At 46.7% G+C, this 24969-nt stretch overlaps 1 protein-coding gene across 1 annotated transcript in view; it reads right to left on the reverse strand.

Annotated features, from left to right (window-relative positions):
• The window catches only part of igsf3 (immunoglobulin superfamily, member 3), an 83325-nt gene that overhangs the window by 12777 nt on the left and 45579 nt on the right, over window positions 1-24969 (reverse strand). Inside the window, exons 3-6 of the mRNA XM_030427640.1 lie at window positions 19558-19977; window positions 15368-15754; window positions 11421-11828; window positions 7295-7720 (exon numbers count right to left, since the gene is read on the reverse strand). Of these exons, the coding sequence (XP_030283500.1) occupies window positions 7295-7720; window positions 11421-11828; window positions 15368-15754; window positions 19558-19977 (1641 nt within the window). The remainder of the gene's footprint in view (window positions 1-7294; window positions 7721-11420; window positions 11829-15367; window positions 15755-19557; window positions 19978-24969) is intronic.

Consider the following 24969-nt stretch of genomic DNA (forward strand, 5'->3'; position numbering starts at 1 on the left):
ATACTTTCAAGGACCTCATTGAGATTATCTTCCAGTAACAAAAATCTCCTCTGAACAAGGCCGCAGCCAGTTGTTTACGGCTTGATTAAATCAAATTTAATTAAAAGTGGGATTCTTGCCCTGCAACGTGTCTGAAAAATATTTTATTGGGCGGCAGAGTAGAGATCTAATGATATGAGCAGTATGCAGACGGAGTGCCTCTTACAGATACTTGTGTGTTTCAGCAGTTTCGCTGGGGATGTAGCGTCATTACGGCGCACACAAATCTGTGAAGTCGCTAATTGGCTCATTGAACCCTCGTCTCACCCCTTACCCGTGTGTGCCCAATTTGTCTCGTTTAATAGCTACAGGAAGCGCAGCGCTGAGACAAAGCTGTCTTCGTTCCCTTTATTTATCAGCGGAGGTAAGTACACAAAGGCTACAAACAGCAGCCTGGTCTTGATAAGACAGAAAAGACAGCGGAGTGTTACACCCCCCCCACTCCCAAAAGACACGCTGCACAACTACGAAGCAGAGCAGATGAAAACAAGTCTGAGTCCAGGGGGAGGAGAAGTATACAGCTAAGGATGCCACTGTGGCAGGTCAGTGCACACTAACCACAGCTCTCACTCTCTCTCTCTCTCTCTCACTCTCTCTCTCTCTCTCTCTCTCTCTCTCTCTCTCTCTCTCTCTCTCTCACTCTCTCTCACTCTCTCTCACTCTCTCTCTCTCTCTCTCTCTCTCTCTCTCTCTCTCTCTCACACACACACACACACGCTTGTAACAACATTTTTTAGAATAACTTCAAAGGAGCTTGAAAACGGCTTGGCCGAATGTTCAGAGGAGGAGAGAGTACAGCCTGAAATTGTAAATCAAAGAGTGTTACCCTTTATTCTTCGGCTACAGAGGAAATTCAATTCATTTTACACATCTCTGTTTTACGCTCCAGGTGAAGTCTTTTAACACAAGGCCGGCTCCCAGCGTCAAAGTTGAAATCTCCGCTTCTAACATCTGCACTGCTGGACTCAATGGAGAGGGGTGAAAGTGCACGCTATGGTTGATCAAACACGATAAAGGCCGAACAGTGGAGAAAATGTGATATTATAGATCATTTTCTGCCCTTGCCCCTCAACTTACTTGATTCTGCCACTGCCCCTGTCACTGATAACATCGCCACCTCTGTTTTGGCCAGTCACCACCTCTTCCCCCTCTTTCTGTGTTAGCATGATCCACGTCTCTCCTGATCACCCTCCGCCTAATCACCTGACACTAACATGAATATTCAACGGCCTCACCTGTGGGTTCATGAATATTCATGGAACCTAAATGAAGTGCGAACAGCAGAGGTGCCGGTGGGGTCTCCGACTAACATTTTGGCTCTTTTTAAATATAGTCTAATATGTGCGTAATGACCACTGAGCTGACAACTCATCCACTGGGCCACAGATGCAATGCTTCCACTTAGCTGAACGAGGCCAGAGTGGGCCAGGGAAAGAAACATAAAGAGATGAGAGGGATGAATTAAAGTAGATAGATGGGATATTTTTTTTTGAAAGAAGATAGGATGAGAGAAAAAGAAGGGGAGTTTAGGGATATATATCACCAAACTGAGCAGATATATTCACAACGGAGAGCGGAGGAGTGAGAGTGAGAGCCTGGAAAAAATGAGAGAGATGTAAAAGACAGAAAGTGTGAACATGCTCCTGGGGGGATTTTCAGAAAAGCAGCAGGCAGTCTCTCAAGCTCCACGCCAGAGGACTTAAAGTCTTAATGGCTGCCTGCTCCTCCTTTAGCATTAGCATTAGCACAGCCACGGGCTAATCCACAGCCAGGACCCCGAGCGTGTCAGGAGGACTGAGGGCTTTAGACCCCCCGTGGAACAGCTCACTTTGGCTTGCTGCTCCCCGGCAAACATCTGTGACTACAAACAAGAAAACACACACAGAATGCTGCGCTCCCCTGGCCCGTCTGGACCTCTGTCACCGCGGGCGTAGATCAGAGCAGGCTGCTAGTCAGAGCCAATGAGGGATGGGGTTCCCCTGACTGAGAAGCGGCTCCTCTGCCGGACTGGGGGACTAATTTCTATGCTAATTATTGCGATGTATCTATGATCCCATTGTGTCACAGGGATATTACCACTCCTCGTTCCTCCCCTTTCCAACTCCCCTTATAATATCATTAAGACTGGGCTAATTATGGAGATCTGTGCTCGTAGCGGAAGCCTTGAACACACCCAGACACAGCCACACAGCCACACACACACACACACATATTCCTATTCTCCACCATCAGTACGAGCACGCTGACGCACTGACTGCACTTTCCCTCCTCCTGCCTGTCCAAGAAAGTGACTGCTGGATGCAGGCCGGCCCGACGGGAAAATGGATGCGCAAGAGGGAGGGGTGAGATGAGGGGGGGTCATGGCAGGGGGAACTCTGTGAGATTAATGGGCCAAAAAAGAAGCTGGCACAGAGCGGAGAGCATGAAGACGTGTCAGACTGAACCGTGCGTGTGTTTGTGTGTGTGTGTTTGAAACAGGACTGCCAATAAGCATAAAACACATAATGCTCATTAAACCTCAGAGAACAGTGGTCATTCCGGCTGGAGTGTGTGTGTGTGCGTGTCCGTGTGTGTGTGTGTGTGTGTGTGTGTATGTATTCAGAACCGCTCCTACTATTAGCTTCTGATTTACATGGGGAGCAGCAGCACTGTAGCTAGCTCTGAGTTACGACTTCAATTATAACAGCAGCAGGACACAGACACACACACACATACACACACAGGTGCTTAAGAGGGATGGAAGGAGGACACAACACAGAGAATCTCATTGTGTCTGCAGATTTGAGTGAACTAGGAAATGAGGCCTAGATTGGATTGGATTTGACAGAAAAATGTGCCTGCGTGAGAGCGAGGGCGTAAGGGTGTGCTCTTGTGAGGAGGAAGACACAGGGAAGGAAGGAGCCTGACCTTGAGTGCCTGAAACTGACGTGATTAATCAAAAATCTCTTATGAAATTATTTTCTGTTTCAGTGCACCCCTCAAAGGCTCTTCATTCATCACCCATTACGACGCAGCGGCTTCGTGTGTGTGTGTGTGCGTGTGCGTGCGCGTGCGCGCTCCAATTGTTCGTCTAAACTGTGGGAGAAGCAGATTGTGTGTTGCACACATACACATTGCCACCTCCTTATTATTTATGAAACTGACAATGGTGAAGTGGCTGTTTGAAGAAAAATGTAAACATAATGGAGAGAATTACGAAGAGGAGGAGGAGGAGCAGGGGGAGGAGGAGGAGGGGAGCAGGGAATTATAAAATATTGAAAAATCACAAGAGTGAGAAAGAAACTGGGGGCCTGCGTGGAGGGGAACATGCAGCTAAGTGCGAGTGAAGGGGAAAGAAGACATTAAAAGAGACTTATGGGGAGAGTGAGAACAAAATGTGGAGAGACAAGAGATGGAAGCGAGAGTGAGAAAGGAGGACATGAGTGCGACAGGCCGGGCCCTAATGAAGACAGACAGCTCCTATCCATGCCCTGATAAGCAGAAATCTCCAATCACCGCCGCAGCGACGCCGCTGCTATCAATAACGGCTGGGTGGCAAGTACTTCGCTGGCATGAAAAGAGAGCGGCACATGCGGCATCTGCTGGTGCCAGCCCATATTAAATGGGAATACACCCTCAAGAACTATCAGAGAGAGACGCAGAGCGAGAGAGAGAGAGAGAGAGAGAGAGAGAGAGAGAGAGAGAGAGAGAGAGAGAGAGAAGAGAGAGAGAGAGAGAGAGAGAGAGCGGGGCAAGATAAAGTAGGAGGCATATATCGTCTAACTCAAAGCCCAACCACGAGAGAGCAAAACAAAAAGACGGATAAGAATAAGCAAAAAAAAAAAAAAAAAATAGCGAAGGCTTCCATTTCTTCGTCTCCATGATGTTTGATCGTCTGAGTGAAAGGTAGCCAGGCGAGCGTAGGTGTGCAAGGAGAGATGAGGGAGAAACTCTAAGTGGGACACCGCCCCCCCTCGCTCCCTCCCCTCCCTTCATTCCCCTCCACCCCCCCTCCCATACCCATCATCATCACCATCATCATTTCCAGCTCAGCCAATAACCAGACGTCCTTAATATCCCCGCTCCTCGTGCGCGCAAAACGTGCTCGTGCGCACACTCTAATGATGAGAAAGAGAACGTATTGAACTCCCAAAACCATCATTAATCTAAACTTCCGTTCCATTAGGGAAGATTCGGCATAATTAGTTTTTGGGTGTTTTCTCCAGGCGCGCGCGCGCGCGTGTGTGTGTGTGTGTGTGTGTGTGGGGGAGGGATGAGGAGCGTGCATGTGCGTGTGTGTGCGCGCGTGCGTGCGTGCGAGTTATGAGTAGATGATATTAGATTGTGTCGTAGAGGCTGAGGCTTCCCTGGTGATCTGCCATGCTGAACATGTGTTTGCCATTATTGCGTTTCAGGAGGAGACAAAGAGAAAACTCAATCAGGTGAAATCTAATATCACTGTATGGCGAGCTGTATACCGTGTGTTTATGTTTTTGTGTGCGTGCGTGCGTGCGTGTGGAGATCCTCTGCTGTGGGGGCTAATATTGAATCGTGTTCTACTGTAAGATAATTACACTCTTGCTCTGGGAGGAAAATCCCCCACCGGTGTGTATGATGGTGTGTGTACTCCTGTGGTGGATGATTCGAGGCGAGCTGCCCTCACAAGGAACATAAAAATGTTGTATGTATATGTGTGTGTGTGTGTGTGTGTGTGTGTGTGTGTGTGTGTGTGTGTGTGTGTGTGTGTGTGTGTGAACTCCCCTGATGTCACCCATGAGGACTTGAACACAGGCAGTGTGCTGCTAATGCAGTCTGGAGCAGGAAGTGGGCCCTGGGCTGGGCCCGGGCTACAGGCAAACCCTCACCTCGCTCTAATGAGAGCGTCACACTGACCGGCTGACTGCCTCTGTGTTGGTTTTGGGTCCGGCTTTTATCAACATCCAATTCTCCCAACTGCTGATCTGAGATGCATGGATGTAGGATCACGGGCGCCATTTCTGGTGCTAGTTTTCACCCTTCGCTTTTGAAGTTCTACAATGATTTAATGAGGAGCGTGGCCCCGCATTCGCAAAAACCTCCTGTCTGGCACACACACACACATATGCGTCTTTGCACTGACAAGAAGATGGTGGTGTAACGGACCGTTGGAAAGCTTCCGAGAAACAGGTCTGCTGTTGTGTCGCCGGGGGTGGGGGTGAGGTAGGCTTCTGTATATTTGCAAAGTAAGCATATGAAAGCTCTCAGAGGCGCACGACATGCAAGGGGCTCATTCATGCACATGAGCATGTATGTGCGCACACATCGCTGGTGGAGGCGGCTCATGCATATTGAGCAGGTAACCTATGGAGGCGTGATTTAAAGTCTCTCAATTATGAATCTGCTCAGCTGCTGCGTTCGCTCACACCTCATTACACGCACTACCCCTTTATCCCGCTCCTTTTCAGAGGGAGGGGCCAGAAAATGCCAGCCGCTCATTTAGCCAGGAGTGGTTAACATTTAGGAAAATACAGAGAGTGGGGAGAAAAAAAGCAGATGTAGAGGAGAGGCGTGAGGCAGAGAGAGAGACGTCCTACATTCTGACTGATGAATCATCGGTCTAAATGAAGGTCTGACTCGTGCACAAACCCAAAAAGATACAAAAAAAAAAAAAGGGACAGGAGGTGGAGGAGACGAGTGCAGCGTGACCGGGGACTGAGCAACAGCCAGTGAGATAAAGAAATTACTCACTCGCCTTCCCTCCTGTGAGACAGTGCCCTCACACACAGAGTGATCACGCTGTTATGGTTACTGATTGGCTTTTTCGGTCTGCAACTGATCACATCGTCACAGATACTGATGGCATTACCAAGGTAACTGATCACTTTGTCATGGAGACGCTGCTAGAAAACAGGAGTGGGAGGAGGACCCAGTATTTATAACCCCACAGAATGTTTATGTTTGTGCGTGGTTGCGGTTTCCGGCTGAGGATAAACAGCGTGTGGGGGGAGGAGAGGGTGGGGGTGGCAAGGGAGGAGCTAAACGAGCCTTCAAGGATAATAAGTCGATTTCCAAATAAATGCTGAAGGGCCGGGGGACGCCGGGTGTTCTGCGCAAACGGTTAAGGTCAGAGCGCATTCAGTCGAGCGAGCGAGCGAGCGAGCGAGTGAGGTGCCGCTGCCGCCGAGCCGCTTCTGTACGCAAGAATGTGTGAGGGTGAGTTTGTTTGCGTCGGTTTGCATCTGTGTGTGTGTGTGTGGCTGAATCGATAGAAGCGGGGAATTAGAGACTCTCTGTACTGTACATGGGACTACATTCCACTGGCTCGCTTTGAAAGTGTTATTGATCAGCGCAGTCTGTCCTGTACTCAATACACCGTCTTAGTTAACCTCACCTGAACATCGAAGAGACCCGCAGGCAGGCAGCAACACGAGCTTGAGCACTTCTATTCAGACATTCACAATCACATATATAACATCGCAGACGGACATTTGGCCTTTCTCAAGTTTTGAAAACCTTCTTCTCGTCCAACATCGCTCATATTCATCATTTAAATCGACCAAATCTGGACACTGTTGGTACTTCAGACACCATGCTGGGCCGCTTTGAAAGCCAGACGGTGCTTTTTTTATTTTATTTATCAGCAGGATGAGTGTTTGCCTAAGGCACCTTCACCTGAATAAATGAAGCATCATACTGTAGCGGCACACCAGACTGGGCTAAATTGGGTGAGTGTGTGTTTTTGTGTGTCTGTGTGTGTTTGTTGTTTGTGCTCAGCCACTAATTGGGCTGTGTCTGACTGTGTGTGTGCGTGTGTGTGTGTGGAGCACAGAGGGCCAATGAGGGCGGCGGAGACAGTTTAATGCCTCCGCTGAGGAAAAAGGTTCAAGGACGGATCGCTCGCTCTCTTTATCACTCATTCTCGCTCCCTCTGTCTCCATCCCTTTGCTTTCCTCTCTTCTACCTCTTTCACTCGGCTCTTTCTTCCTGTGGGATATTTAGCAATCCATTCACTGCGCTCCATTAGGAGACCCCACCCTGCCTGGCGCACGCAGACACACAGACATGTCCACGCACACTCCAATTAGAGGCTAAACCAGAGACTAAGAGCAATTACAGCCGGCAGAAATCCTCTAAGCTCTGCTGAATTCACTTGATGTGTGTGTGTGTGTGTGTGTGTGTGTGTGTGTGTGTTTGTGTGACTGTGTGTCTGGATCTGTGTTTGTCCCTGTTTGTGTGCTGCTCTGTGTCCCTTCCAATTAGGTGTGTGTCTGCCTGGCAAGCGACCATGCAGCTTTACCTGGCTGTAGGACGCTGATGCCAAGCAGGTTGGAGGTGCGGTTGGCCACTCTGCTCCAGCTGTTGTTGTAGTTCCTCCTCCACAGGACGGCGGTGCACTGGTACTTGCCCGCCTCGCGACGCCCCGCACGGGTCACAGACAGCCGGAAGTTGGTGTTGGAGTGGGAGCGGTCCACTGTGGTACGGGTGCCCAGCCCCAGCAGCTGCTCCCCCCACTGCAGCGTGCCCTCACGCGTGAAAGTCACCAGGTCTTTGAACTCTCCCTGATCCTCGCTGTCAGCTTCCTTGCTGGCTGGCATGAAACGCCACGTGACGGATGTGGGGACGCGGGGGTTGTGACGAGGCTTTACCAGGCACAGGAGGTCGAAGGAGTCTCCGAAGGTGACGGACGGCGTCCGTGATGAGGCCGACACCATGAAGGAGGATTCTAGAAAGTGGAGGGAAAGGAGAGATAATGTCAGGATGTCAGTTTGTTAAAGGTGCAACACGTAGTTTTGAGGAAGAAATGTTAATCAGAAGAGAAAGGTCTTCATGACTGAGTTTTAATATTCCTAAACAAACTAAATAAACAAACTCTCTTCATTTTATTATTCTGAAGGCATAAACATTTCTGGGTTTGTATAATCTTTGAATTTTGAATTTCGTCATAGTGCCCCTTAAAATAATGGTTTTTATGATGAGAGCTTAAAAAGAGTAGTCGATTCTGATCGATTCTGTTCTGTCAAAGCTAAAAAAATGTAATTGTTTTTCCAGGAAGAAACTTTCCTTTTAAGCATGGCTACCAAGAGGAACAAAGCCCCCTGCTGGAACAAAATACAGAAAGTATTTACTTTAAGTGCACTGACTTGGGTAAAGCAGTTCTCAATCTCCAAAAGCTTTTTTTTCTCTGTTATTACGGCCAAAAGCCTAGCCATTACGGTTATGAATGTGGGCGTGTATGTATGTATGCACTGCTCGGAGTTTGTGTGCTCAGCGGCGAGAGCGCGCTTTAAAATGAATGGGTGATGCAACAAAGAAAACCCAGGGGAGAGATTTCCTCTAAGCGCCGATGTTCGATCCACGCCCCGCTCCTTGCCAAGTCTAAACTATCCTCATTAAGCTGAAACGTTCACCCAACTCCATATGTTATTGCCAGGATACATCTACACCGGAAAGCTAGGGAATCCAGAGAGAGAAATAGAGAGTAAGATACAGTTGATAAAGAAAAATCCCTTTTTTCCCCTCCATGGCCTTTTAATAACCTGGCTCCGCCGGCCTATTTTTGGGTCATTACGAGGAAGGAGCTAGAATGATTGAGCATGAATACAAGGGAGATAAAAAAAAGACAGAGGGACGTGTTGATCAGGTCTGGATCTTTGCCAGAGCAGACAATTCATTTCCCTGAGACTTTGCAGATTTCTCCATTATGCTCATGTCAACAGCCGCCGTCACTCTCTATCCGTCCCTCACCCTCTTCTCTTCCTCCGTCAGCCATCACCCCTGGTGTCCTTCAGGGTGTGTAATCGATGGCTTTCTGTCCAGACTTGGCTACTGCTGGGACAGCCGCCCGGGGCCATGATTCTTTAATAGACAATAACTCTCCCCTCTCACACTCTATCTCTCATCTCCCTGCATGCTCTCCCTCCTCCATCCATCCATCCATCCATCCACTCCTCTGTGTCCCTCACCGTCTGCTTGTCTCTGTGACAGAAAAGAGGATTTCACGCCGATCCATTTCTTCCCATACAACTCGCCTCTTTTTGTTTGTGTGAATAAACATGAATGAGTCCCCTTTTCGCTGTACAAAGTGTGTGCGGTTGAGTGGGAGACTGCTGTGTGTGTGTGTGTGTGTTGGCTTCTCACTTTTACACACTTGCCACCCCAGACACCCTGAGGGCCCCTTAAGCTGATCAGCTGGAAAGGAGACTCTCTCCACGAAGCACCTTTGTCTTCAGCGTGCCTAGCGAGGCTCCCAGAGGACATCCCTCTTCCATCCCCTCCAGGTCTTGTCAGCAAGTGCAGGGAGAGTCCATAAAGGAGGAGGCTATGAACTAAATTATTGTACAGTGACCACATATTATAATATCTCCTGAGCTTCAGTCTCTGGTTCAGTTCACTCAGAGGACATGCCAGTCTGAATCCTAATCTGGGCTCAGAGGGATGTACAACTTTTCTTTTTTTATTTATTAGGTGCAAGAACTAAAGGAGCGAGGCAAGAGTGGTAGAATAGAAGGAAGTTGAAACACAGGAAAAAGTGCTCTTTCCGCATGGCGGGTTGAAGTCCAATAACGCCATAGTTGGGAGCTAAAGTGAGAAAAACGAGCTCCAAAAAAAATCTGAGACGAGGTAAAACACACACACACACTGACCGTCACACAACAGCGCACATTTAGAAAAATCCTTTGATCAACAAGCGAGGAGGAAGAGGAGGAGACGTCGAGGACTGAAGAGAGAAGAGCGGCTTCGGACTTCTTTACCCTGATTTGCATAATGCGTCCCTTGTTCCTCAAACTAATGTTTCTGTTGTTGCCCGAACTTAACAAATGGCCACTTAAAAACTGACATCTCCTCTCTGCAGCACCGCTGTGTGCTGCTGCGGGGAGCTAATCCGTCGACTATGTGTGTGTATGTATGTGTGTACACTGAGCACAGTGTTCCTGGCCTGCCAACTCCTCACTGCTCCGCTCCAGTGGCTTCCTCGGCCTGTACCGAGGATGTTCAGCTTAACTCAGCGCTGACAGAGGAGACCCACAGACTGTGAAACACATTGCCGCTGCATTTCCATTCTAATAATTCCGGCTAATCCATATGGTCGTTTGTTCGAGTGTGTGTGTGTGTGTGTGTGTGTGTGTGTGTGTGTAAGCATCTATGATGGGTGTCACGGTAGCACTGCTCGTGACGTGTGGCAGGTGGTGTGAGAGTGTGTGTGTGTGTGTGTGTGTCATAATAGCTCCTTCCCCTGAGCGGTGCATGGATAAACCATGGTGTATTCTACAATGTGGACAGCATGTTCTGCCCGTGCCATTCATCAGTCGTTAGCGAATCACAAACCATATGCCTCTTATTTGAGTGGCGCATGTGTGAAGACACGCTGTCTTTACACGTCTTACTGTGCCACGCAGGGACAGATTTCTAATTGGGGGATAAGAAGTGCTCTGGATATGAGGTGCGCACATATGAATGTTTAGATTAGAAAAACTGTAAGACGCATTGTATTTTCTTTAGTTACATCCGAACCTGGATGTAATTCATTTGTAATGGCCGGTTATGTTTAAGCTGGCCCTCTAAACTTAGAGCTGACTCACGCAGATGTGTCACTTATAGGGTTACTCAACAAGAGTAGTGACAAGCCTTTAGGGATGTTAGTGAAGTTATGATTATAAAATTATGATTCCAAGTAAGATTCTAGTGTGACCAGTATTAAACATTTGTATGATCTCCCTATGGACAGACTGCAGTGTTAGAAGAGGCTATTCTTTGTCTTATATTTAGGTTATAGTCCTACTATAGTCCTTAACACATAAAGAGCTGAAAAGTTCATATCTGTGTTTGGGACCTCTGTGTTTTGTTTTCTGGTCGCCATTGGTCAAAACTATAAACTGATCTGTTTTGATCCATCATTGATTGCTTCTTTGTCTTTTAAAATTCTGTATAAGGGTTAGTTTGTCTAAATAATGGAGAGACAGAGGGTGATTTAGCACCTTTGCATAAGCCCTGTCTCCTTATTGATCAATATTACCTTAACTAATCTTCAAAATAAGTCAGTGTCGTGCTTTTATCTAACTTTTTTGACAGAAAATAACCCTAACCAAGGTTCATTGTTGGTAATGTAACCACCAGGTTTAAAAAGAAAGAAGAATGCTCAGGGGGGAAAAATGGCAATCTTCTGGTTCTGCTTTATTGATTGCTGGACTCATTACGGACAGTTGTAATCAGTTTTGTACTCCAGTGCGAGGCCAGAAGGCTGCTTTGCAAAACCTGGCGCCTACATTACTCATAATGCAACTTAGTCACTGACTGACATCACTGGAGGCAATCATTACAAATGATTTTTATGTTCTCTGTGTTTAACTCCCCCACTTTCCACCTGTTGTGCCTTACTGCCCTGGTTGTATCACCGGGGTTGGATCAGGGCGGCTGGAACTTACCAACAGTCTTCACAGTGACCGTCTTGGTGGCCCACTTCTCTCCGATCTTCTCCCAGGTCAGCTCCGGTTCAGTGCCGGCCTGAAGCCACTCGGTGGCTGTGCAGCGGTACTGGCCCTCATCTCCAGGTAAGGCGTTATAGAGAGACAGAGAGAATGTGTCGCTCTGCATCTTCTCCACGCGGATCTCCCCATAGCTGGAGCGCTCCTTGTAGACCGGACCGTGCCATACAGTGCCTTCCCGATCCACAGAGGCCACCTCCTGCACCGTTCCAGTCGCCTGCTTGTCCGTCCACTGCCACACAACAGACAGGGGGCCTGTGGTGGTGTAGACCGAGCAGGTCAACTGGATCACATCGCCCTCAAGGACCTCTGAGGAGTTGCTGGATAACGCCACTGTGATGTTGCTTTCTAAAAAGGGGAGGAGAAAACGGAGAGAGAGCAGGGAGGTGAGTATGAGACACGTACAAGGACTAGAGAAAAAAAAATCCGTAAAATCTCAGCTCCCTCTCAGGATGAATCACAGAGACAACAAGAATCACACTGCCTGGGTTAAAACATTCACAGAGTACAGGAGGCCAGGGGCAATAAAACAAATTGCTGAGCCTGTTCCCCTTGAGCATAACACCATCTGACCTTGGCGAGTGCTCTCTGTGTGTGTGAATTGCGAGAGGACGATGGTGCAGTTCGGTAACTGGCCTCAGGCACATCCAAGTGCCAGCTAGAAGAAGAGGCCCTGGTGAGTTGGTGAGCTGAGGTTGTCCCTCTGAACCCCGTGCGACTTGTTGACCAAGTCCAGGCGGGAACAGGAGCAAAGGCACAGATCACAGGGCTCAGCAGCACTTCAGAAGAAAAGAGGGGATAAAAGTCTTTACTGGCTCCTCGGCTCTGTTTTTCTGCTTTATCTCATCTCTCATCACTTCTACGTCCATCAAACACAGCCGAGCTCTGGTTGACCCAAAAGCTTTCTCGGGCTCAGCGGGGGCTGGTGCTGCTGTCTTGTGGGGGTGTGGCTTAAAGTTTCTCACTTTTATTTTATTTTCCCTTCTCCCCTCAGGCCAAGCTCTGCTGCTTCCCTCTCAGCTCACCGGCCCTCTTAATAAGCATGAGCTCTCTGTGAATATGGAATAAACTTGCTGCTCGCTTCTATCACACTCAAACGAACAAAGGGAAAACCCTTCATCCTTTTTCCTCTTCTTTTTCATTGTAACAGCTTCATATTTTTCTCTCCACGGCCCAAGAGCGTATTGTACTCCATCTCTTTTTTTTTTACAGTGAGACGGGAAGAGAAGACTGTTGGACAGTTATGCGAGTAGATACGCACTGCCTTCTTCGCATTAAATTGTCTGGCGTCTGGACAGTTTTGTCTTTCTCAAACCATTCTGTCCTTCGTTTCAGCAGTGCATCAAATCTGTGTGTTTTTTTTGGTCTAGATGTCCAGCAGATCCATTTCAGTAACATATTTAGTACAGAACACAGTATTCCACGATTGAATTGTGACACAGTGGTAAAAACTGCAATCTCAGATGAAAAGAACATTGTCATTTCACAGCAGACTTCGTTGGCTCTCTAAACTGGTGATCCTGAGACAAAAGCCTTTGGATTGACAGCTCATTTGAGCAGATATAAGCTTCTATGCCCACCCTAGAACTTATAACAGCCAATGAGTGATCGTGTAGACAAGTGACCCACTCTCTTTTTTCTACTCGCTCTTGATGTTTGATGTATCATGTTACGAATAGTTCATTACAGTTGTTATAGCCATATACCTAGAAATGCAAGTTTATGTCATTTCATTAATTTTTCTCTTTCAATAGGCTGTTCTTCCATCGGAGCACTTGTTTGTTTTTACCATTCTATATGCACAAACTTAGTGTAAATAAGAACTTTATTGAGTTTTTGCCCTTGTTACTCTTAGGCATAGGTATTTTGAGGTCATAAAATGGCTTTTTTTTGCCAGGCGCCTGGATATTCCCTCAGAGAAACAATCGTTAAGTGTCCATTTTCAGTGATATTGTTATTACATTTGTAAGACTATATAATGTGGACCCATTGGGTTTTCCAGCTAATAGGTTATCTTCAGTTTACGGTCATCTTCTTATATCTGCATTATAAAAATGTAGGCGAGAAAAATACATAAATAATTCAGTGTGTTCAAACTCCTCTAGATACATTTTTATGACAGCTTGGGGAAGAAAATTTAGCTTATAACCTTTCAGAAGGAGCCCAAAATCATGCCTGTCCTCCAAATGGTTGAACAAGATTTGAATTTAATTTGGACTAGACTGGGATATTCACTTTAGGAGCATTTTATATAACATAAACGCCCAGGAATAAGTACAGCCTAGGTTAAATGTTCACTATTAGGTTAAATGTATCTCTATTAGAAGAAGAAGTAAAGTCTTTAAATATATCACATACACTTCTGAATTCAACCCATCCTGAGGGATTCCAGATTCTACGCCAGTACCTGGAGGAGTAACGTGCAACTTAATCTCCACACAGAAAGGCAGAACCCTGGACCTTCTTGCTGCGAGGCAACAGTGCTAACCACTGTACCACCATACTGCCTACAGTCCATGCCCTCTCTTCTTCCCCCTCTCCTTGCACTTGTCCTTTCTACCGTTTGATAGAGATTCGGTGTGGCATGTAAGCTCTCGCTCCCTTTCTCATTGCAAAGGTAAACTCATCCATCAACACCGATTTGTCACAAGTGTTTACCTCTGCTTTTCCTCTGCTGTCACCTCAGCCTGCCTCCGACTCATCAACTTTAACCCCTGTCGCACCTCATTACCGACTCTCACCCAGTTCCCCCAATTAGAGTGATGGAGCGCATCTTGAAATTGCGTGCGAGTTTGTGTCCAGGTGTGCGAGGATAGTTTGTGCATGAAATACATGTCCACCCTGACCACCACTGCTGTGTTTTTCGCGGAAGTTCTCTCCCAATAACCGTGGCCATTATCCTGTGTAAACCCCATAAACATCCTTTATGGGCCATTAAGGTCTTTTGTTGGAAAAACAAAACCTCCCATACAGAGAGGTTCCCTGGAGACTGCCGCGAAGCTTAGGGCCATTGTTTTGGGCTGATTTAGCAGGGGGTACGGAGCGGTCAGGATAAGGTAGTGTTGGCTGCTTGGGAGGAGATATTACTCTGTGGTTATTATGTTTTATTATGCTGTGAGCAGCTGTCTCCACACACTGTTCCAGTCCTACGAGACGTGGAGGTAAGAGAGAGAAGAGAGGGGGAAACCGGCGAGAGGGGCGTTTTCCTGCTGCCACTGAGATGAAGAGGAGTCTCGGTGAGTGATGAGAGGATTGTGAGCAGGGTTTTAAAAAGGTTGGACTGTAAATTTGCATCCGCTCAGCTGCGAGCCTGACACAACCCCCATCGGCCAGCCCTGCTTAACCCAGCTGAAGAGGTCTAGCCCCAGCAGAACACATTAATTTAGCCGGGGGAACCACTTAGAGGGCCCTGGAGAGCTGGGCGCCTTTCTCTGCTGCTTTTCTTTCCCCACGCTTTAATTTCATGGCTGTTAGCACAGACTCCTTGAGTCTGGACTCCTCTGCTCTCCATTATCCTACTATAGTGTTACCCTCCCCTCCCAGCTAAGCCAAGGAAATGGAAAGGACCATAATGCTGCATTACGAATCCTTAGCAATCCACTCAAACAGAAAATACATCAGGAATAAGAGTAGCATTATCCTTTCCCCTCTTACTCACAGCTGACAATAGAGGCTGTGCGACTATCTCTTATAGGCCACCTTGGAGAGGGAGAGAGGGTGAGACAGAGGCAGACAGATAGAGGGAGAGGCTGGAGAGGAGCACAGCATGACATCCCATACTGCCAACATGAAGATAAAACTGTTATTATGGAAAGCTCATCATTCTTAGTGTAATTGACAACTAAGGACAACTAAGCCAGTGGCCTCATGAACAGATTATTACTCACTAAGCGGCTGGACTGTGATCTGGACGTTGCGCGACCTCTTGCTGCGGTCGATGAAGTCTCCAGTGGGCGTCTTCTCCCGCTCCGTCACGCGGCAGATATATTTCCCGGCGTCTTCGGGGCGCAGGTGCTGCAGCTTGAGGAGGTGCACGTTGGCGCTCTCTTTGCGCACGGTCATGTGACCGGCGGCCTCGCGGGCGACGTAATCGGGGCCCAGGACAGGCACGGCACTGGGGCCCACCACGGCCACCGGTGAGCTGCTGAAGACCCACGACACCGAGAAGAAACGCTCCGGCACATTCTGGGCCTCGATGGTGCAGCGAAGCTCCAGCGGCTCACCGGCCGTGAAGGACCGTCGCTCCGTGCTCACCTGGATGCTGAAGTCCCGATCTGAGTGAGAAAGATGGAAGGAAAAGAGAAGGAAAAGTAACGGTTTAACACTTCGGGTGTCAAAACAAGAGATGCACGTAGCACAGGATCATGGGAGTTTTAGCCTTCATTGTTAAACCACCACCATTGCTAATGGGAAATTATTCAGTAATAGAAATGTTCATGGATGAGGTAATGTCTTGAAATTGTATTAATATATTCACTCTCTGACGTATATCATCTGACGCTTCCCCAGGAGTTATAGTAGCAGCTGACCTAATGAAACCACTGTTACATTTAAGGATAAGACTGCTAGTGTTTCCCACACATTCACTTTACTTGTGATGCGACCTCTCCTATTTATTACAAGTCTACTTATGCGGTTGTTTTGTGTGTGCAACCGATTGTCGTTCGGTGGGTTTTGATCAGCTGCATAATTAACAAGCTGCTTGTTACATGTGGAATTGCGGGTTAAACAAACCTTAAAAGCGAGGTGTGGTTTTTAGGGCGACCTTTTAAAAAGCAGATGACAATGCTCAGAGAGAGAAAACTGAAGATAGAGAGACAATTAAGGAGGAGATTTAAAGCACAGCCATTCTGTGGGAACTGCTGTATTTACACAACTCAACTTAATATGTAACAAAGGTCTCATCATTTTAGTCATCATTTAAATGCAGAAATAATATATATCTCTTATTTTAAAAGAAATGTTTCGCAGAACACTCAGAAATGTGAGATGGCTGCAAAAAGTTGCATACTCCAAGGGAAACACTGTGCTATACAACTCTGTGATATGTGAAACAAAAAAGAAAATCCTCCTTTTGAATGTTGCACATCGTTGTGTCTTTGTCAGATAAGAATTTTATACAATCCAGGTAAAAAGAACAAAACCCTTGAATACAGCACTGGATCTTAAATAAAGCTGCAGATATGAAAGAGCGTAGGTGTGTGGGCAATCGCTTCAAGAGAGTGATACTTGTTACGTTTCCACAACAACTTGCTCCTTATGCCTAAAACAAGGCTGATGTCTAAATATGGGCCGCAGCTGAAACGCATGACACTGCTGCATTTTTTTCTTAATATGCAAGGAAGAGAGAGAGAGAGAGAGAGAGGGGAAGAGGATTGTGGGGATGGCTGTTAGAGGTGGTCAAGGATGGATCGGGCTATAAAATATCATCGGTTATTGGTTAGGAAAGAGAGAGAGAGAGAGAGAGAGAGAGAGAGAGAGAGAGAGAGAGAGAGAGAGAGAGAGAGAGAGAGAGAGAGAGAGAGAGAGAGAGAGAGAGAGAGAGCTTGAGGTCACGCAGTGCATCGTTCCTGCAAAACGCTGATCTTTCAGAGCGCTCTGCTCTTGCCCCCCTTGGTTTCACCTCTGCAATAAAAAACACATCTAATTAAAATTCTCTTCAGCAGTCTGAAACAGAGTCAGGCGCTCTCCTCTTCCTCCTCCTCCTTCTCTAAGACAGAGCAGAGAAAGTAAACACTGCCAGTGTTAAGCCATATTATGCTGGCTGTCTGCGCATGTGCGCCCATGTTTGCACGTGCGTGTACGGGCCGCGTGTGCGCAGTAGTATTTGCCGTATTAATTTCGAGATGATGAGCACAGTATGTATCAGAGACGGCTGCTTTGCCTCTCAGTGAGGTGGCTGCCCCGAGCTGTAATTACAAAGACTTTAAACAGACTTCCTGAGAAACACACTCATGTGGAAAAGTTCAAAGCCTGCTGTCGGTATGGAGCTCGTTATGCAGGGGAACATTATGGTGGGAGTGAGAGGGGTATTGTTTACACGTACAGGTTCTATAGTGCTGTCAATTAAACGCATATTGTTGCATTTGTCTCATTTGGATGGAATTTTTCCACTACATTTGATATTTTGCAGTCTAAATGATAATAATTGATGGCGAAAATAATGACCGCTTGCAGCAGGAGTGCACATGTACACGCAAACAACGCTGATGAAAAAGCCGCACAGATACTAAAAAGAGCAGCGAGAGCATTGTATTATGACATTTGAGTGTGATTAATTTTGAAGGAAGAGGGAGTGAATCTAAAAGGGCCATGACCTGCTTTGACAAGACCTTGTCACCACTCAGCATGGAGCTCTATTAGTGTCGTGTTTTACAGGGAGGGTTCAGCAGGATGCAGACTGAGACACAGGCTAGAAAAAAAACCTCCCAGGTCCAGAATGTGATAGCGTTTAGAGCTAATAAGGGAAAAAGAAGAGTATTAAGTGCAGGTGGCGGGAGGAGTCAGAAGGATTGGAAGGAGAAGGAGTGGGTGAAGAAGAAGAAGAAGAAGAAGAAGAAGACAAAAAGTGCAGTGATTAGACATGACTGCAGAAAATGAGAGGTGATGTGAGAGGGAGGGAGCTAGAAAAGAAAGAGTGAGATGGTAAAAAGTGTGAGCGAAAGGTACATTAGGATTCTGTCCGTCGCTCCTCTCTCTGATGCTGAAGCTGTGGGTGATTAGCTAGTGATGGGGCTGTCTTGAGATCCACTCCATCTTTTATAATAGGAGCCTAATGGAGGAGCAGCTCCCTCTCCTTTCTAAATCCCTCTCTCTGTAAAAATGTGCACACGGAAAGGTGCAACATCAAATACCTATGTCCAGCCTGAAGGTGTGCAAGTTGTGCCCTCCCTGAGCAATAAGTACACAAGGAGAAATCAAAATGAAACCACACATATACTCAAGTTCGAGCCCCACACACAACCCTGCTGTATTCTCTCTGTCACGCAACAACACCTCCATCCATTATAGATTACAGAGAAGACAGAGAGTGACGACGGGTGCTTGGGGTGGAGGGGGCTCTTTTGTGCCTTGTGTCTCCTCCCTGAAGGAGCAGGAACTCATCTGACAAACCTGTTTTACATCCCGGTTCCAGCTCTCTCCCCCTCACCCACCCAGCCAGCACTATCTTGGGCACCATCAAGTTGTATCGGTCCAGAGCGGATCTGACGCTTAATAGAGGAACGACTCCACTTTGAAATGATTTACTGGCATGAGACCACTTGCCACTGCGTGCCGCCTTGGTAATTCAGCTAATGCCGAGAGCGGTTTATCACCCATCTCCGTTGCCCTTTCTTGGAAGCATACGAAGAGATCCTTTATGGGTGAGGAATACAACGCGGCGGGTGCGATAGGGGTCGGCTCGGGTGGGAGGTTACAAGTTCATGCAAGGAGTCATAAAGATGCCTTTGTCTCTGAGAGCTTATTAGATCATTATAATTTGAGGCCTGCTCATCCATCAGTCGCCCCAACACACTCTTTGTTTCTCCCACTTACTGACATCATACATCATGCACCCCGCTCTAAACTTTGTCCTTTCCCTTCCTCCTCCCTTCATTTAAACAATCTCCTCCTTCAGAGTTGGCAACCATGCCAAACCAAAGAGGTTTCTCCAACTAATGCACTCAGCTACAGACCAGACTGGTGCCATTGTTGGCGAGGAATGAGTGATTGAAAAAAACATTTTTGGGCTCTGATCTCTGGGCTACCTGTTGCCTAGGAGATTGTATGTATATGTGTTGGAATCCATAGGCCTCCCGTGTCAAGCACCCACGATGTTCGAAGCTGGTTAGGTTATTCTTGGACGTGCATGTAATGTTGCCCGTCACACAGACATAAATACAAAAGTGGGCTGTCTGTGGAGGTTTGGTTAAGCCCTTTTAAGTGAGCTAATGAGCTTAGCGCGAGATACTGATCAGCAATCAGAGGAAGCCGGCCCACATGCTTGTGTGCGTGTGTCTGTCAAAGGGGACCCAAGAGTAGACCAGCATCTTTTATCCTCTCCCCCAACCTGCCTCCTTCTCTTCCCTTTACTCACCAGTGGGCTGAATGCGGAGCTGCGTCTTCTCGCTCTGCTTGCGGGTCATGGCGAACCAGCTGCCGTCTGCGTCCTGGATCCACTCGGCGGCTTGGCAGTAGAGCAGGCCCTGGTCCACGGGCTGCAGCTTGTGAATGGTCAGCCTGTAGGCCGTGGCGCTGGTCTTGTCCAGCCTGAGGTCCCCCGCCGCCATCCTCTGCCGGTACGGTCCACCAGAGCGCAGAACGAAGTCCCTCGACAAGGTGACGAGCTCCTGAGGTGGGGCCGCCGCGTCCTCCGGGGACCGCAGGTACCAACCCACCGATAAGTGAGTGTGCTGCAGCGTGGTCCGAGACACCTCGCAGGTGAGCTGAAGCGTGTCGCCTTCCACCTTGGAGAGGGTCTGGGCTGGAGCTGTCACTGTCAACGAGTCGGCGATGACTGAAATACAAAGGGAAATAAAAAAGAAGAGAGAGAAGTAAGTCAGAGTAAAGAAACATGGGGGCTGTTTGGGATGCAAGCACACAATATGCCTAGTGCCCTCTTGGATAAAACATGATATATTCCCCCATATGATGCCCCTTCAGTGGAGAAAATGTGGTGAAGTGCCATTTAAGGCGTGTGCTGGTGTGTGCTGGTCCCCCCATGTCTGAAAAAACGCTGCAAAAGTGTTCATTTGGATGCCCCTATGGCAGATAAAACCTGATAAATTGCCCTTTAGGGTGCCCCTTTCAGTGCCTCAGCATTTGTAGCCGGTGCCCCCATGTTCGAGAAAACACTCCGGTACAGCTGGTGCCCTATTCATTTTCCTCGCCCCTGCCCCTCAAACATCGGTACAGAAAAGTTTTCCCGTTAAAGGCTATACAAAGATATTGTTAAATGTGGAGGCCTTTTCACAATAAAGCAGACTATTACTATTAAGGAAGTGAAAATAAACAAGCATTCTGCTGGGAGCGGTTCAGCATCTGATTGAGTCCCGAGCGTGAGGAAAAGGTGTTAATACAACCGAGCTTTTGTTCTGAGGTGACTGCCCTCTATTTCCGCTTCCATACATGAGTTACACGTGTCACCGTGCGTTGATGGTGTTTTCTCAATCTCAATCAGCCAGATGCCTCAGGGGGCACTCCGGCACTTCTTTCAGACTGATTCTATCCTATATGCTCGGCTATAGCAAAACACAACAGCTCCGAGCTGGGCATCTTAACAGCCGCTCTTCCTCTAAGTAAACCTTTTGAGTATTTTTTGATCACACATACTGAAAATACAAACAGTGAGTTAAAAAAAAATGCAGTAATAAATTCATCCAAGCTCTTCTATCCACAACACAACCGAGAAGAGAAGACTGACTTCAAGCCAGATGGTTGAGAGCGACGGAGATGAGAGAGGGAGGACAGTCAAGTGCTAGTAAGCAACAGAGACATCAAGATGTGATAATTTAAGAAAACGGGCTGTGAACACGCCACACATCGACAGAAATAAACACGTATAGCTTTTAAAAAAGGAGCTAAAGGGAGTATTTCTGGATATGTGCCACTGTACATGAGTGGGTGCCGAAGAGAAAAAGATGGAGGGAGTGATAGAAAGCACTGGACCCGCGACTCCGAAACCATAACAGATTAATGACGACGGAAAAGGAGGAAAGGTCGTAAGGTCGTGATAACAAAAAGCTGTGTTTGGACGTTCTCCTGTTTGTCCTCCTATCATCATATAATGCACGGCCTCAAAGCTGTAGGCTGCAAGCACAGGGACGGTGTTACTGCACACACAAACACATGTACGTGCACACACACACGCGCACTGTACACAACGCCTGATAACAGTATATACAATGTCGTCGCTGTTCACAATGGACAGCAGTCAACCATTTAAGCCAGGCTGGAATGAAATGAATTGAGCGAATAAATGCCGAGGGAAGCTTTCTTGTATTACCATGTGGTGACTGTGAGCCCTTCTAAGAAGCCTGAAAATGGAAGTGCTTTGTGAGAGCTTATGCTAGTGGAGTGCTTTGTCAAGATGTTTGGCTATTCAGGCTCTTAAGGGATTGTCATTGTGAAGACTACAAATCAGCGTGTTTGAGGTCTGTTCCTTTCCTCAAGTCACCTGCTATGTGGAAACATCAGGGGCGTAGCAAAAACGGGGGGCCAGGAGGATGAGTCCGGGGGGGCCCAGGCTGTCAGGCAGAGCTGCAGTGATTAGTCGAATGATTGAGTTGAGTGAACGGAAATTAATTTCCAACTATTGTGATAACGGAACAATTGTTTCAGTCATTTCACAAACAAAAATGTCAAACGTTTGCTGATTTCATCTTCTCAAACGAAAGGATTTGCTACTTTTTCTTGTCATTTGTGATAGTGATAGTGATAGTTTGCTTTTGGGAGCATTTTTCACATTTTTTTGTACATTTCAAAGAATAACAGTTCATCGCTACAGGTGAGACACCTGGTGAAGTTAGCCCTGACCCATCTCAGTTGAGAGCTTTTGTGCTAGTGGTGTAAACACTAACACTCCCCTGGTGATTTGAGCTCCCAATCTGGACAGTCAGATGAATAACTAACCACAAATACTTGCTAAAGGCAGCTATAGTTTGCAGCAGTTAGCAGTTGCCCAGGTGAAACGCTAATCCCTGTTTGATATGAGTATTTATTTGACAGGTGGCCAGTTCTTAGTCTACACATTGCACCTTTATTCATGAAAGTCATTCATAGAAAAATCTGTAATTAAAATAACTGTTAGTTGCTGCCCTACAGACAGGGGCCCTTTAAAGATACTATTTGAAAATAGAACAAAAATTAAAGAAGAAGAAAATTTAAGGCATCCAAAATAAGATTGTTCCACATTTGGGTCAGGTGTGCAGGAGCAGGGAAACATCTTAAAACATGCAGGACATTTTATGGTGTATTTGTCCATTTCCTTTTGCTCAAACCATCCAAGTTCCCTGTCATATCAAACTCCTCAGTACAAACATTGAACAGCTGAGTGCTACCTAGCTGTGCTCACAAGTCGGAACAGTGGAAACTAGCTGACAGTCTGTCCTGGTCTGTGTGCTCAGCGCCCAGCCGGTGCTGACTGTACAGACAGTCAAACAATAATTCAAGATCAAATCAAGGCTGGCAAAAAAAGGACAGAAAAGGCAGAAAAGGGTTGAAAGATAAAAAGGGTGACAAATTGTTACCCATTTTGTTTCAAAGAAGTGCCCATGAAAACGTAGCGAGCCACATTAGCATTTTGTAATAATTTCCTGGCTTAAAGCAAGCATTTATGGTAAGTCATTCTCAAAGCATTTCACGTGCGAGTGAGACATGAAGTAGGTGGATGTGATTTGCGATGACAACAATGTGCTGCGCTCACAGTCAGCAGCTAGCTAACTCAGAATCACTAAGCTAACAGCCTCTGAGCCAAAGAACAGAGCTGAGCAGCAGTGATTCCTTCAGCAGCTAACATTAGCACAAAGCACACACCTACAGCAGTAAACAGTCGGCTAACTGTTAAAGAGTTGTTTATTTATGCATCTATAAGACTAAAAGAGCTACGCTTGTTGAATGCCTAGAAGCGGTGTGCGTTGGAGGAGGGTGAGGGGGGTGCTATTTTTTCAGTAGGATGCTTTAAAATTCAGCTTGCTTTTCATGGTTTTCTTTCTTTAAACTCATCCACTTAAACAAATAGGTCTCTATACATAACCTGCCGCTCTCAAGTTTGGAGATTTGAACATGTCTGACAGTTTGATCAGGCTACCTAAATAGGGTTGATTTTGCTCATCAAGATCGATGCATTATTCACTATCAACTAACCAAAATGTTAAAAAAACAAAAGCAAACACCCTATCTCACAGTGTTAAAGTGAGCTCCGCTTTATCCGGATCCGCACCAAAAGCTACAGGGGGCTATTTGACCCATCCTCCCTCCAAGTTTCATGGAAATCTGCTCAGTAGTTTTTGTGTAATCCTGCTCACAAACCAACAAACTAAACAAACTCCTCTACTTCTCCCAGAGCAGAGATTGTTTAAAACAAACAACTCATACTCTCATAAAAGAATAATATTGTTTTTACGTAACACTTACTTTACTTCCTACTTTCTCCCGAAGTGAGAATTTCCCAGATGCTAAAATCACCTTCCTGTTAACACATTGTAGGAGGCTACTTTCAACCAAACAGTTGCATCAGTAGTTTGTGCAGACCTGCATGGTAAAAATGGTGGTTGAAACGATGATGTAGAGGTAATTTAGATCGGACTACGGTAGAGATTCCAGCCTGAAAAGGTACATTTATTATTAATATTCGAGGTCATGAAATGGGTTTAGCAGCTGTGGCTTGTCACAGAAATGCTGCCCACATGGATGATCTGTAGGGGCCCGGTGTTATGTTCTTTCAAAGGTTCCTAAAATCTCTGGCGGCTCATAGATGCAAGAAAAAAAAAGCTTGATCCACCAATCATTGATGCGTGTACGTACAGACTACAGTCATACCGCACAGGCATGTTTTCTGAGCGTGTGTGTGCTCACGAGTCCGTGTGTGCAAACACGAGTAAAATTGAGAGATGGGGGGATTGCGAGAACAGAGAAATAGACACCGCTAATGAAACAAACGGGGGGAACAAAGGCAGAGAGATCAGAGAAAAAAGATAGAGGAGGCAGAGAGAAGAGGCTTGACATCTGGTTACTGGAGTTTAACAAGACACTCAAAGAAAGAAAGCGACGATGAAGCAGAAGTGGCAGGGAAAGAAAGGGAGTAATCAGGTGGGTCGGACGTGGCAGCATTTTAATGAGATGGAGATATAAGTCCAGACAAAACATAAACAGTTTCCTCGTGACAGTTCAAAGCAATCCCTAAAATACTGACGAAGCCTGACTGAAATATGCCCTCTAATCCTCTTCTCCATTACCTTGAGTGCTTGATAAACAGCCGAGCATCAAGGGAGGCAAATGGTAGTCAGGGGCTGCGATAAAACTATTGGGCTGACATATTTGTTTGTTTGTTGTATGATAAAATGACTAACATGGGAATCTTAGCGGGCCTGTATTGGTGTTTATGTTCAGGCGCTTCATTTATGGCAGGTTTAGGCTCAGCAATCTGCTCATGTTAATGGAAAATGGAAACTGCCCGGTGATTATTTTTCAAATCGTATCATGTAGATGCTTGCAGAGGAATCATTAGTGACGATGTGATCTCGTGACAGTGTCTACAGAAATAAATGAGTCATTCAAAATAAACAAGATGGGTAAGTTTTGCGGACATGTTCTGAGTGGGATCACGTTAGTGGATTGGTTGTTTGAATCCAGGTTCTGATATATATTTATCACAAAACTACGAGGTGCTCCGTCAAGATCAGATCGTTTTAATAACACGTGCTGTGCTCCCTGAAGGACCTGCTGTTGTCAAGTCCTCTCACTCCAGACTTCTTTAGTCAACACTGAGTGAGCGGCAGCTGAGCTCGCA

The sequence above is a fragment of the Sparus aurata genome, chromosome 9 (genome assembly GCF_900880675.1).
Source record: "Sparus aurata chromosome 9, fSpaAur1.1, whole genome shotgun sequence".
NCBI lineage: Eukaryota > Metazoa > Chordata > Actinopteri > Spariformes > Sparidae > Sparus > Sparus aurata.